At 33.9% G+C, this 13,715-nt stretch overlaps 1 protein-coding gene across 1 annotated transcript; it reads left to right on the top strand.

The window, feature by feature from the left end:
* Window positions 1-7,012: 7,012 nt before the first annotated feature.
* On the top strand, window positions 7,013-12,431 carry LOC125653543 (uncharacterized). Its single transcript, XM_056158517.1, has 4 exons — window positions 7,013-7,362; window positions 9,083-9,246; window positions 9,951-10,075; window positions 11,540-12,431. Exons 1-4 carry the CDS (start codon window positions 7,147-7,149, stop codon window positions 12,313-12,315), a joined length of 1,281 nt encoding a protein of 426 aa, XP_056014492.1. The 5' UTR covers window positions 7,013-7,146; the 3' UTR covers window positions 12,316-12,431.
* The last annotated feature ends 1,284 nt before the right edge of the window (window positions 12,432-13,715 follow it).

Here is a 13,715-nt window from a genome sequence, read left to right as displayed (position 1 = left end):
TACAATATTTACCGACCCCGGAGAGTGGGCTGAATTAAGTAAATGATATTGTATTGGAGTAACTAAAGCATCGTATTGATCTAAAAATATCAATGATTGTTTTATTTGATTGAATAATTCGAAACATGAAAACTGGCTACTAGAGTTTACGAAACAATACATGTACCTGGTTGACAATCTTTGTTTACAGCTAGAGTGCGAACACCTAAACTACAGTGATTGGAGACACGATTTTTGTTTTGAATAATTTCAAACATGGAAATCCGCTGTTGCATGACCTAACCAAACAATACCTGATCAGCCATCTTTGTTCACATCTCTAATCCATGACCTAGTCAAAATTAATCAGAGACGCGAATTTTTCAATGCACGACCAAAATATAACCAGTCGGATCAATTTGGAAATTTCACATACATTTTGATCTAATTTTGAATATTCCATTATCACCTGTATATGGTGTTTATATCTCTCAACTGATTCGATACGCAAGAACATGTTCTGCGTATGATCAGTTTTTAAATCGAAACAGGCTACTGACAAACAAGTTGATGGCGCAGGGGTTCCAACAGTCTCGTTTAAATTCTGCATTTCGCAAATTCTATGGTCGTTATAACGATCTAGTTTGCCAATACAACATATCATTGGGTCAAATGCTGTCTGACGTGCTTCATACCGATTGTTAGGCCGTTCTTTGCACACTGATTTTGACTACGGATTACCTGATCAAGATATAGGGTTCAAGGCGGGTGTGACTGATTGACAGGGGATTCTTACTCCTCCTAGGCACCTGATCCCACCTCTGGTGTATCCAGGGGTCCGTATTTGCCCAAATCTCTATTTTGCATTGCTTATGGGAGTTATGAGATTGATCACTGTTCGTTATCTTCACCTTTCATGGTATATTTACGTCGACGGCACATGGAGGTGAACATTATACAATTATTGAAGGGGTCCGAGGACAAAAACTGTTTTGTTTGACCCGGAAACGGATCAAAGCTCCATTAGAGGGTAAACCAATACAGCTGTTGTTTAAGAACACTGTCTATAAATGTTGTTATACACCTTTATTTATTAGGTTGTTTTTACTAGATACACATGGTTTGTTGACTGAACTTTTAACAGGACAGTTTGATTGCGTACATTTATCACCGTGTCCACGTGTTTAAAAGAAAACACACCTAATATCCTAATTACTATTGACAGCTTTCCCTTGATATATTGTTCGAAAATATTTTGTGCAATATTGATTACATTTTTCGTGTTTCTGCTTTCTGTTTCATCTAATAAATTCTGCATTTCATCATCAGTGAAATCAGTGAACCTCGCCATTACGTAAACAAAGCCGCAGACCGAAAATCACGTGGCTTGCGTAGCCAGTAGAAAGAAGGCAAGCTATTGACAGTTCCACAGTTCGTAAACTGTTCATCGTTTAATAGACCGCGAGCATGAGGGTTGGTTTAACAGCTGAAATGTTGGTTCTCAATCGTATTAGTTTTATACAGGAAAAAATAAAGTGTATAGCAAAATACACTTATTGACTGGGTCCGAGGACAACACTGTTTTGTTTGACTTGAGAACAGATTTGCTGCCCAAAAATGTATCTTGTCACAAAGAATACAAATACGTCAACCAAATGACATAAATCTGATGTTAGGACATTTACTAAAGGAGAACAATTCAAAGTGCCAAATACATAGAAGTTTTCTAGATGATTCAAAAACAAAATAGTGCTTTCTATAACCATTGGGTTAATTGAAGTAAAAAATATGAATTGAAAGTAGAGCTCTACATACTGTCCATTGTCAATTATGTCCATTCATGTAGAAAAACAACGCTGGTATGCCATCCATAGATGTTTTAGAAAGATTTCAACCATTGCTTGTGTTTTAAACCATTTAGAAAAATTACTTTATTTCCTGGTAATCTGAGCCTAGTTTAGACGTAATTTTTATTAATCAAAAGATACAGCAATAGAACCGAGTCGATTGACATAGTTCGTTCACGAGATGAAGGCAATAGTTTTAGGTCACCTGAGTCAATTAGGGGCGGGACAAAAACTGTAAAAATAGACAAATTTTCAATAATCTTCTTCACTAAAACCACACATTTGTAAGAAAAGCTAAATGCACAGTCGTGTAGAACAGGAAAGCTTCTACCAAAATTGTAATTTTTTTGATCCCCGGGGTAGATGTTCTGACTCCAGGATGAGGCCAAACTTGGTATATTGTGTTTATGTGTAAAACATCCAAATAACATTTTCTTTCACGCTATTGAAACTAAACTAAAACCAGATAGATATTTAGAAGGAGTACGTAACCCTTTACCAAAATAGTACATTTTATTATTCCAGGGATAGGGTGAACCCAAAATGGTCATAGTGATTATATGTGTTAACAAATTTCAAAATTTTAAACTTGTTAGCAACTACCATTCCAATTCTTTTAAAATTTGGTATGAAGGATCATTTGGACAAGGGGGACATAAATTGTGAATTTCATGACTTATATCCCCTTGAGGACATAGTGGTGGGGCAAACACTGTCGAAAATTACCATTTTTCAAAAATATTCTTCTCCACAGCCGCACATCTTTAAGAAAAATCAAATAGTTATAACAGGATAACCTCTACCAAAATTGTAAATTTCATGGTCCCCGGGGTTGTGTCTCCAGGGTGGGTCAAACTTGGTTTATAATGTTTATGTGTAAAACATTTTTAAAATACCATTTTCTTCAATGCTATTGATAATAAAGTGAAACTAAATGGATATTTAGAAGGAACAGGTTGTAATTTTTATGATGCCAGGAGTAGCGATTTTGGTACCAGATTGGAGCAAAAATGGTCATAGTGATTAAATGTCTTCATAATTTGAACGACTTCCTCTTTGATTTTGCTAATGAAATAAAAAACAATAACAAATGCATATTGAAGTAAAGCAGGAAGGGGTGAATCAAAATTGTAAATATTACAATCTGAGGGCTCTTACACTAAGGTGGGTCTAAAATAGTCATACAGTATTATCATAACATATATCTCAGAAAAGTGTAACTCCAACAAATTGTAACTTTGAAATTTATGAGAATAAGTGTGGCGATATTATGGACACGGCTGTTATGAATAAATTGCCAATCAAATACAGCATGGGCAATGGGACGCCAACAACGAGCATGTCCAACAGATGCAAATATATATAAACAACAACATTGAACATTAAAGCTACACATGCAACCATGTAACTAGGTCATGGTCAAAATTAAAACTTCATGATCATAGGTCAAAGTTCAAACAACATCAAAATTCAAAATTAGCACAACCAAACAAGCTCAAAGTTCACAACATCGAAGGTCAAAGTTCATTGTATAGAAAGCATTGACCCTGGGAGGTGCAGAGGCCAAAGCTTGTTTTATGATATTTACATCCAGATTGCCGCTTTTACACCACAAGTTCAATGGGACAGGTTTCATTCACATCACGGTTTAGGTCGAGTATTTCAACTTGAGCGGGATGTCACAGCCGTACCATTTCCCAAAACACTGATGCTCGCACAGCAGCTACAACAGAAAAGAAAAAGCAAAGCAAACATATCCATTCAAATATGGACTGGGTTGGGTGGGTAATTTTTAATTTGTCTTATTTGCAAAGAAAATATACTTTAAATTTACACCAACCTCATTCAATGAGTCTTTAATTGAAAAGGAGGCAGCGGACTCAGGGGGAATAACTCTATTTGTTACTTAAAGTTTATAGGCGGATCTACAAATATTATTACTCGGGAAATGGAGCTCTTTCTTCGATAAAAGGTTCCAAGTCATATCGAATTGGATGCGATAATAATTTAGTATAGATATGTAGAAGAAAATTATAGATTTTGCAGCCCTTGGGACTGGTGATACTTTCCACTACCTGCAATACTCAGGTGACCAATAAGGCCTGTGTGCCCTTTGTTTATGAAAATATGCACTTTCATTTAAATGAACACTTTTTGTATTTGCAAATGCATCTGTATTCGGTGAGCCTTTGTCATAAATCTTATTTCTATAGAATTTGTTATCCCCCCCCCCCCCCAGTTTTTTTTTTTTTTTACTAACAACAGGAATTATAAATTTCCCTCTTTATATCATACACTCTTCTACGTAACTCACAAAAATGTTGACTAGAAGTAGATTTTTCTTCAAACATAATCAGAATCTGTAAATGCCGTATGTCTGATGTACATAAATTGAATATCGGGTAACATCACATCTTCACAGGTCAAGGGTTGTGAACTTGTGAAGATGGTAACATCAGTCATAAGTGTAGCGCTATGCGATATGGACCAGTACCAAACAGGAAATAGGGTCGAGGCTAGGGGAGGGGTAGTACCAAACAGAAAATAGGGTCTAGGCAACGGAGAGAGGTCACTAAAAGGACATTTGATATAAACTTAAAAATAACGTAGATATATAATTCATGACTTAGCTTTGTTGTAAGAATCACAAATATAAAATTCTCTTTACAAATAAGGGGCTTGTAACTTTTTATTATAATGTTCAAAAGTTGAAATATATTACCGTTCCCTATCAAACACAAATCATGGGGAAAAATTCCATTTCCATAAATTGTATTTTTTTTTTACCTATAATTTAGTTTTCATTTTCATCAGTTTTGAAACAAAGTTTTTTGTAGCAAGTGTCGTTAAGTGACGAAAGACATGGAACGTTCACAATATCACACATACACACTCTAGTTTGCTGCCAGGTCTATGGAGGCAAGATTTGCAAATCAACATCGGTGTTTTTTTCTATAGATTCCCAAATATAATTGAGGGACAAGAATATGAAGGAGTGACACCGAATAAAAAACATGCCAACAGTTGTACATCATTAACATCAAAATGCAAACTTTTTCAGCTTGTTTCAAAACTTTATTACATATCATTACTGTGAAGATATTCAGACTATATAAACATTATGGCGCTTTGTTTATTTCTCAAAGTAAATATTTTTGAAACGAAATTCTGTATTTAATATATGCAAAATATTTGTGGTGAAATACCGATTTCCTCATATCTCTTACCTATAAACAATACTGCAAAAATGTCATCTCTTACCAACTATAGTACACGAGTAAACGTAAATATCAGATTACTCCAGATTTTAGGTCAGCTCATTAAAACTTGGCTTAAAATTCTTCATAACCGCATGGACAAAAGGACACATGCAACTTTTGAGCGACTTAGACTTCAATATATATTAACTGATTTTAAACCCAAAGTTCAATTGCCACTTTGCTTTCGGTAGCATCGCTGTACTTGAACTTTTAAATTTGTAATTTATAAATCTTTATATATGAACATTAATATACAGTGCGTACATATTAAAAGACACGGATGTGGATTACACGTACATCTTGGACATCTCTGCTTTAGAGAATAAATGCTAAATACACAGTAGATATATATGGGTAGGAAAAGATTACATTCTTAAACTTTTCTCCAAGTACACAATAAGCTTTAGGCCCATGTTAACTAACCTGACACGTAGTGATGCTGTATGGGTGTTGACAAAACGGGACACATCCCATGTCTTCATGGATTATTCTACCATGGTTATTACAAAGATCAAAGGTATGCCGCGGTCATTATTCTGCGATATACCTTCATACCTAATCGATTAAGAACATTGATACACGTCTCACTTTCACTTCATGTTTTGCTAATACATGTACAACAATAAAGTCGATAACTGATAATTCAATTTTACAATTATAAACGTTTATCAATATATGTTGCAAAAAACACCATATGACTGAAGAATATGTCATTCAATATAAATCAATCGTCTGCATTCTGAGATCGATACGCAAGTAAGTTAATCCTCTTCAACGTATATGTAGTTTTATTGGACTGAATTCAAAGTAGTTGATATAATCCGTCAACATCAAACTAAATGCTCGATATATTTTTCAAAATCAATTTAGTATACCCTACCGTCTCACCTTTTTCGTCAGCAAAAAACATGTAGGCCTAATCCGCTTCGGAAACTTCATGGTGACCTAATCCATAGCTGTATGGGTAAACGATCAGCTGTATATTTCTGAGCCGTAGTAGAATAGCAAGAAAGTTCTTGTTTCGTTAATGATGCAGGATACCCTCTGTGTCGAGATGTTCTTTCGAAATATAAAAGCTCGATTTCAAAACACCATTTCGAGACCAAGGAGGTTTTCCCGCAACACCCATGAAAACGCGAACTTTAGTTCTTAAACACATCATGTGACTCTTAATTCCTTAAATACATTTCAATAACATGTTTTACAAATATCAAGCTGAGATTTTACAAGGTCACTCCACTGTCTCTCAGTTAATTGAAACAAATTATATCGTTCTGAAATATATAGATAAGAGTAAATGTTTTTGTGATTTGGGATTTTCTCTGGCTAAAAATATAGATCTACCAGACATGTATGGCGTGTAAAACGTTGCTATATTCGATAATATTGTGATGTATGTTCTATACCTTGTGATGTATATTCTATACCTTGTGATGTATATTCTATACCTTGTGATGTATGTTCTATATCTTGTGATGTATGTTCTATATCTTGTGATGTATGTTCTATATCTTGTGATGTATATTCTATAATCTTGTGATGTATGTTCTATATCTTGTGATGTATGTTCTATATCTTGTGATGATATATGTTCTATATCTTGTGATGTATTTTCAATATCTTGTGATGTATATTCGATAATCTTGTGATGCATATTATTGAGATGTATGTTCAATATCTTGTGATGTATATTCGATAATGATGTATGTTCAATATCTTGTGATGCATGTTCAATATCTTGTGATATATGTTCAATATCTTGTGATGTATGTTCAATATCTTATGATGTATGTTCGATAATCTTGTGATGTATGTTCAATATTCTGTGATGTATGTTCAATATATTGTGATGTATGTTCAATATCCTGTGATGTATATTCCAGTGGCGTAGCTTCCATTGGCGGATCGCCGAATTTTTTAGTGACGGGAGCATTAGCCAATCAGAGAGCTCCATTTACACGCGCTTTCTGAAGCTAAGGACGCGCCGCCATTTTGCCCGACAACAAGCGAAAATTCGACATTTTATCGGATTGTTTACATTGGTTTATGACAACGCAATTATGGTGAAACGTTGCTGTTGGGGCACTTGTAACACTGATAGCAGATACCCAGATCGGCTTCAAGGAGGGATAGTGTTCATTCCTTTTCCAAAACCTGGAAGAAACTTGGAAAAAGCGAAGAGGTGGATACGCTTGTGTGGTCGTCCCCATTATCAGTTAAATGAAGATATACTCAAAGAAAGAGGGAAAGCGAAACATTTATATGTGTGTTCAAAGGTAATGTGCTCACCGATACTTGTAACGCTCATTAAAATATTATTAAACTCGTAAATAGAAAGTACGAAGGGGACATAGGCCTAGCTGCAGATCTGGTGCCCGTGCAGGTCGACTGCATCATCAGTGCATGATGACTCGTGTAAATACAAGTTTTTTGTCATGCACAGTTACATGTAAAGTGCTAGGTAATATGAACTGCAAATGAATAGGTAGGTATATCAAAATATTAGTGATTATGTTATACATATTTATGCAAACTCATGCAGTTAAATACGACCTGATCTGATGACTAAATATAGCATGGAAGGATCCAGGATTTTAACAGGGGGATCAAAATTTTGGCAAAATAACCATTCTATTGGTATTCATTTTGTTTTTATTTTAAGCTTCTGTCATGTATAACCTGAATTTTTTGTGAAACATTTTAAACATATTAGACAGTAGAATTTGATCACTAAAACTTGTGAAAAATAAAATTATGAGGAAAATGTTGAATCAGTCCCTTTAAGACTTAAGTACTATACATGTACACAATCACTGTGACAGTAGATTCAGGTATTCTATAATCATATAACACGGATACTGAAACATGTATACATATTCTACAATGATGCCAACCAGAATTCTGTTTTAGCAAATTGCACTACATATCAGGGTTGGCAAAAAAGTGGTCAATATGAGTATTGACCGGGCCGGTGGTCAATACTGGTTAAAACCGCTCAATAATGGTCAATACTGGTTGATTGAAAATTCTTTGGTCATTATAGTCTGTGTTGTTAGTTATTTTAAATGTTTCAGTGGCCATCATTATGGTAAATACTGTAATTCATAACATGCACTATCAGTTTATAATATACTTGCAAGTCATAATATTAAATAAATAATGTAAATGACTCTGTTAGATTGGGATAGATTGGGAAGTGTTTTCTATTTCTGTTCAAATTCTTTAGTTTATTAAGAACTACCTATTGTTTCAAATCTTCATTTAACTGTTAAATAAACATTTGAGGGGTGTGTTGGTGATGTTTTCATAACAATAACATGTACACTGGTCCTCTCTGGTCCCAGAGTATGCTAATTAACACCTGTCAACTTTGTTCCCTGTGCTCTGGTACATCTCCTGCTCTGTACATTGCAACACATTGTTTATCTAGAGCACCTGTCACCCAATTCATATTAAATAACTGTGTTTATTTAATGTCCAGCTACCTGTTATTCTTAATCTGTTCAGGTACATGTATAAGCAGGTCTGTCTCCTATTGTCTAGTTATGCTATATGTGACCCTCTTTTATAGTTCTGAAGATATTATGATCACAGCTTCAGCAAACCAAATATATTAAACTTATGAAATTACATCTAATTATCTAATGAAAATTATTGATAACCAATTGATCCATATATTATAATGAAAAGACTTAATTTATCTTTGCAAAAAATGTACAAAAATAGGAAAATGGACAGTTTAAATCTCAATTGACCAGTATTGACCACTTAGGGAGTATTGATCGGGACGGTTAAAACGGGGGTCGGTTTTAACCGCCCAACCCTGCTACATATGCACATACCCTTTATTTAATGTATAATGTCCCACTGCTTTCTTGATTTCATCATATTGTTTAGTCATCATTTTTATTATTATAAAATTGGATGATTTAATTGTTACAATATTTAAAAGATAAATTGGATGTTTTTTAATGTGTTCCTTTTTTCAATTATCAGCATTTTGTCAATGGCCAACCATCTGAGATTCATCCTGATCCAGTGTCTGCAGTCAGTTATGATGCATTGACACCAGCTCGAAAACCACCCACCAAAAGAGGGTCAAGTTCAGAAACGAGAACTACATCTAAGCGACAGATTTTGATGGACACTAGTACTGATATGTAAGTTGTAGTGTATGTACATACAACAGGGTGTCAATTTAAGCCACTTTGGGTCTAAAAAATGTGGGATTATAAGGAAAACAATTTGCAGTTTATAGGGCAAATATAGGGATTTTACAGCAGATCTATAGGAATAAATAGGGTTTTTATTAAAGAATTTGTATAAAAGTTTATTGTTTCTGCATAGTATGTTTCTGGAGAAGAAATAATATTAAACATAAAGAAAGACAAAATCCTTTCAGATGTGGACAGTTTTCCATCCAACAGACAGTTCTTATACAATGATCATAGTTATTCTCTTCATAACAGTCTAACTAAATATCAATCTAGCATCAGCTCTCTCTTTTTTGTTACTTTCTCTTTTTTTTTTTTATCATTTTTGAAAATAGGACTGTCATTTTTTTTTTTGGATATATAGGGCTTTATAGGAATTTTTATAATGACTGGTAGGGTATATATAAGAACCTTTGAGTTTATAGGAATAAATAGGGACTTGACATCCTGAATTATAACTATATATATATAGTATTGCATGATACATCTGCAAGATAAAGCATTTTGAAGTAAATATTCTCACATTAAAAAAAATGACAACACATGTACAGTGTACTATATTTAAGCAAAACCTTTACCCAGTCTGACAAAAAATTCATCTTTAAAAAAATATTTGTAAGAAAAATGTTTCTTTGTAATCCATATCAAAGGAATCAGCACAATGAAGCTGGCAGTGATGTGTTAAAGGCATCTTCTGAAATCCAACATGTTTCAACGACTGCAACTACAATTTCTCAAGCATCAGCAACAGAAAATGTGAACCCAATTCTTCCTGGTAATTATGTTCTATGATTGAATATCAGTATCAAGGAGCAGTATTTGCAAATGACATGATATCTATGCACCAAAATAAAAAAAAAAGTAAATACTTCACTGAAAGTGTAAAGAGAACTTCACTCAACTGAATTTGAATTATCTAGTACATTTATATACAAATTTAAGTGTATGACAGCAAACAGAATTTTATCTCCAAGACTCTCTACATATATCTACCATACAAAGATGTTAATGACCTGTAAACAAATCTTTCTGTCACACTGAGTCAGTGTTTATTGTGTCCTTGTTGTTATGAGGGGAGGGGGCATATTATGTCAGGTACAAACACATTCTTGTTTTCATAGTTGGTGTGGTAAATCAACATTATACATGTAGATCAGAATCACATTTGTGGATAAATGGCTTAAAATGTTGGACATAAAACTTAGCTAGTTTCTGAACTAACACATCCATAGTAGACTTGTTTGGATAAACTCTTTCTACATATAAGTCTTGTTTGGTATATGTAATGAAGTCACAAAATGGAGCTCCAGTAACTAGAAGCTGTCCTTGGACTTGATACCAGTGGGAATGCTCATGTTTTAAGCTGAAAGTGTCGCCATTTCTTTGGAGGAAGAAATCATTTCTTGTTTCACATGCTTCACTGATGGTCTTGTCTCTGACAGAGTAAGGACATTTAATTTCAATCAAACCACTTTCAGACTTATCACACACTATGCCATCAGGAGTAGCACCTAGAAATGGTAGTTCTGTGTTTACAATCAATCCTATATCATGAAGGTGGTGTCCGGTTTTCTTAATGTACATTTGCTTGGCAATGTGTTCATTCACTTTACCATATGATGTAGCAGAAGATGTGAAATCATTCTTTTGAAATGTGTTCTTTAAAAATTTCTGGTTTACGTCTTTTTTTCTTCTTATGATTAGTCCGAAATTGGATGCCGTTATTCTCTTACTTCGTTCTGTATGCCATGTTTGGTTCTGACTCTGAGATCTTGTTGATTTTTCCAAATTAATTGCATCACTCTGTGTCAAATTCAGCTCAGTCCATTCATGTGTAAGGTTTTGAATGCATTCAAGGTCAACGCAGGTATGAAGGGCTTTTGGGAACACAGTACTTCCACAGTTTTCTGCTGCACGGGGTTTTGTAATAGGTAAAATCAATGGTGCCTGAAATTATGCGATAATAAATACATTGCGATAATAAATACATTGTAATGATAGACATGACATATAATGTTGAGGGTTATGTTTAGGATCTCCAATGAGTTGTGATCGGATTTGACTTTCATGGAAAAAGTGTGTTTTCTATCGGGATCCATGTTGAGTTGTATATAATTTATAAATCATGTCTAATGAAAAACCATTCACGATTATTTTTATCATATATGTTTTACATTATTGTACTACCCATGAAAACTAAAAAAAAATAATAATATTAAATTTTCTAAATATATTTCAGGTTGTAATCCACTTGAAATACTGGCCATTATTGCTGACAATACTGCATTAACTGAAGAGAAGGAAAAACTGCTCCGAATTAATTTTGAACTGCAACAACAAGATTCAGGACGATTTGGATATAAAAAACTGAAGGACACTGATTATCAGTATTATACAGGGTTTTCTAAAGACCGGTTCAATGTTTTATACTCATTTTTAGTACCAACAGAAGAAGATCCTATTATATGGAGTAAAACTCTTAAAGGTGCAAAATCGTTGTCAACAAAGGATCAGCTCTTGCTTGTTTTGATAAAACTGAGACAAAACTTTGACTTTAAACATATTTCATATTTGTTTGATATATCTGTGCAAGACTGCAGTGCAATATTCACCCACTGGATTAATTTGATGTTTTTTAGACTAGGTAGTGTAGATATATGGCCTCATCGTGAAGTAATAATCGAAAACATGCCTGAAAATTATAAGAAAGATTTTCCAGACACTTTCGTCATTATTGACTGTACGGAGTTAAAAGTACAAAAGCCCAGTTCTCTCAATCGACAGAGTCAATGTTATTCTGACTATAAGTCATGCACAACTTTGAAAGGACTTGTGGGCATAGATCCAAGGGGGTCTGTAATATTTTCTTCCATGTTATTCTCTGGATCAGTATCTGATAAAGTTATTACAAAGGAGAGTGGCTTCCTTAAAGTATTGTCAGACCTTAAACAATGTGGGAAATTACAAAATGGTGATGGAGTTATGGTGGACAAAGGGTTTAATATTGAAAAGTAAATCGAAGCTATTGGTCTTCGACTAAACATTCCACCTTTTGCGTCATGTGCAACACAGATGAAAGCTTCAGAGGTAACAGAAACTGTCAAGATAGCCAAACATCGTGTACATGTTGAACGGGCTATTGCTCGTATAAAACAGTTTAAAATACTGTCGGGCAAAATTAGTCTTTCTCTTTTTAGTATTGTTGATCATATATGGTTAACTTGTTGTGTATTGACCAATTTTATGCCATATTTAATTCAAGATAAAGAAAACTGCTAAACTTCATTCACTAAATGTGTTTTGTTGTAAATTTTCATAATATCAACGAGGTTTTCCTACAAATAGATTTTTTTTAAATGAATCGATTGCATGTGGAAAATGTAATAATCATTGATATTTACTGTATAATGCTACACCAAAGAAATTTGATATGGATGAAAAGTGAGGATATTTGCAACAATATTTTGAAATTGAAAACTTTAAAATTTACTTCATTTAGTCACAATATGCAGTTTTAGTATAAAACAATCTGACCAACAACAAAAATTTAAAACATCTGTAGGACTCGAACCCTTGATCTACAGTTCAGCGGTCGATATGCTAAGCTACTCAGCTAGACGATGATTTTTGAAATGAAAAGACAAATATTGCTGATATTTATATTTCATTCCATGTTTTAAAAGGAAGTCAGTCATTGTGATACTGTAGAGTACCTCCTTAAAAAGTTTAATTCATATATTTTGTCTGAATAAAGTTTAATTCATATATTTTGTCTGAATAAAGTTTGTAACTTACATGATAGCTGAGAGGAGATCCTATGTAATGAGCACCGAATGGAGTGTCAACAGTTGGTCCTGCTGCTGTGGATACCAGATAGGAAATTGGGGCTTGTTTAAACTTTTTCAGGATTTCCATATCCATTTCACTGATTTCAGTTTTCCTGAAAATTGTTGAAAATAATTTTGAATGACCATTTAAAAGAACTTTATGTTGTAGCAAGTGTTCAGTGCCAAACACTTGGGCGTGACTTGGCAGCTGTGTAGTTTGGAGTCTTTTGGCTGAGACCTAATTATTACACCTGTAAAAACTTGTTAGAGGTCAGGGGCCCGTTTTACAAAACAACGTGTGGCAAGTCTTGAATTGTATTATACAGTTATTACTTTAAATGAATGAATTAAAACTTTTCTAAGGCTAAATTTTCAATATTTTCTTTTAAAAAAATTTGCATTCGGAGAGAATGATTTACGATAAAGTTGAAAATTTTGTCGTAAGTCTGAAGTTCTTTTGTAAAACATACCCCTGGTGTCCTTGTAGGTGCTTTACAACTAAGTGAGTCTTTTCTACTGAAAAGCCTTAATTTGGCCAAAACATAATTTAAAGACTGTCTCCATGTGAGTGAAATGTAGAATGACAAT

This window comes from Ostrea edulis, chromosome 3 (genome assembly GCF_947568905.1).
Source record: "Ostrea edulis chromosome 3, xbOstEdul1.1, whole genome shotgun sequence".
NCBI classification, from domain to species: Eukaryota; Metazoa; Mollusca; class Bivalvia; order Ostreida; family Ostreidae; genus Ostrea; species Ostrea edulis.
The sequence above is the reverse complement of the archived record's forward strand: the minus strand, read 5'-3'. Positions and strand labels throughout refer to the sequence as shown.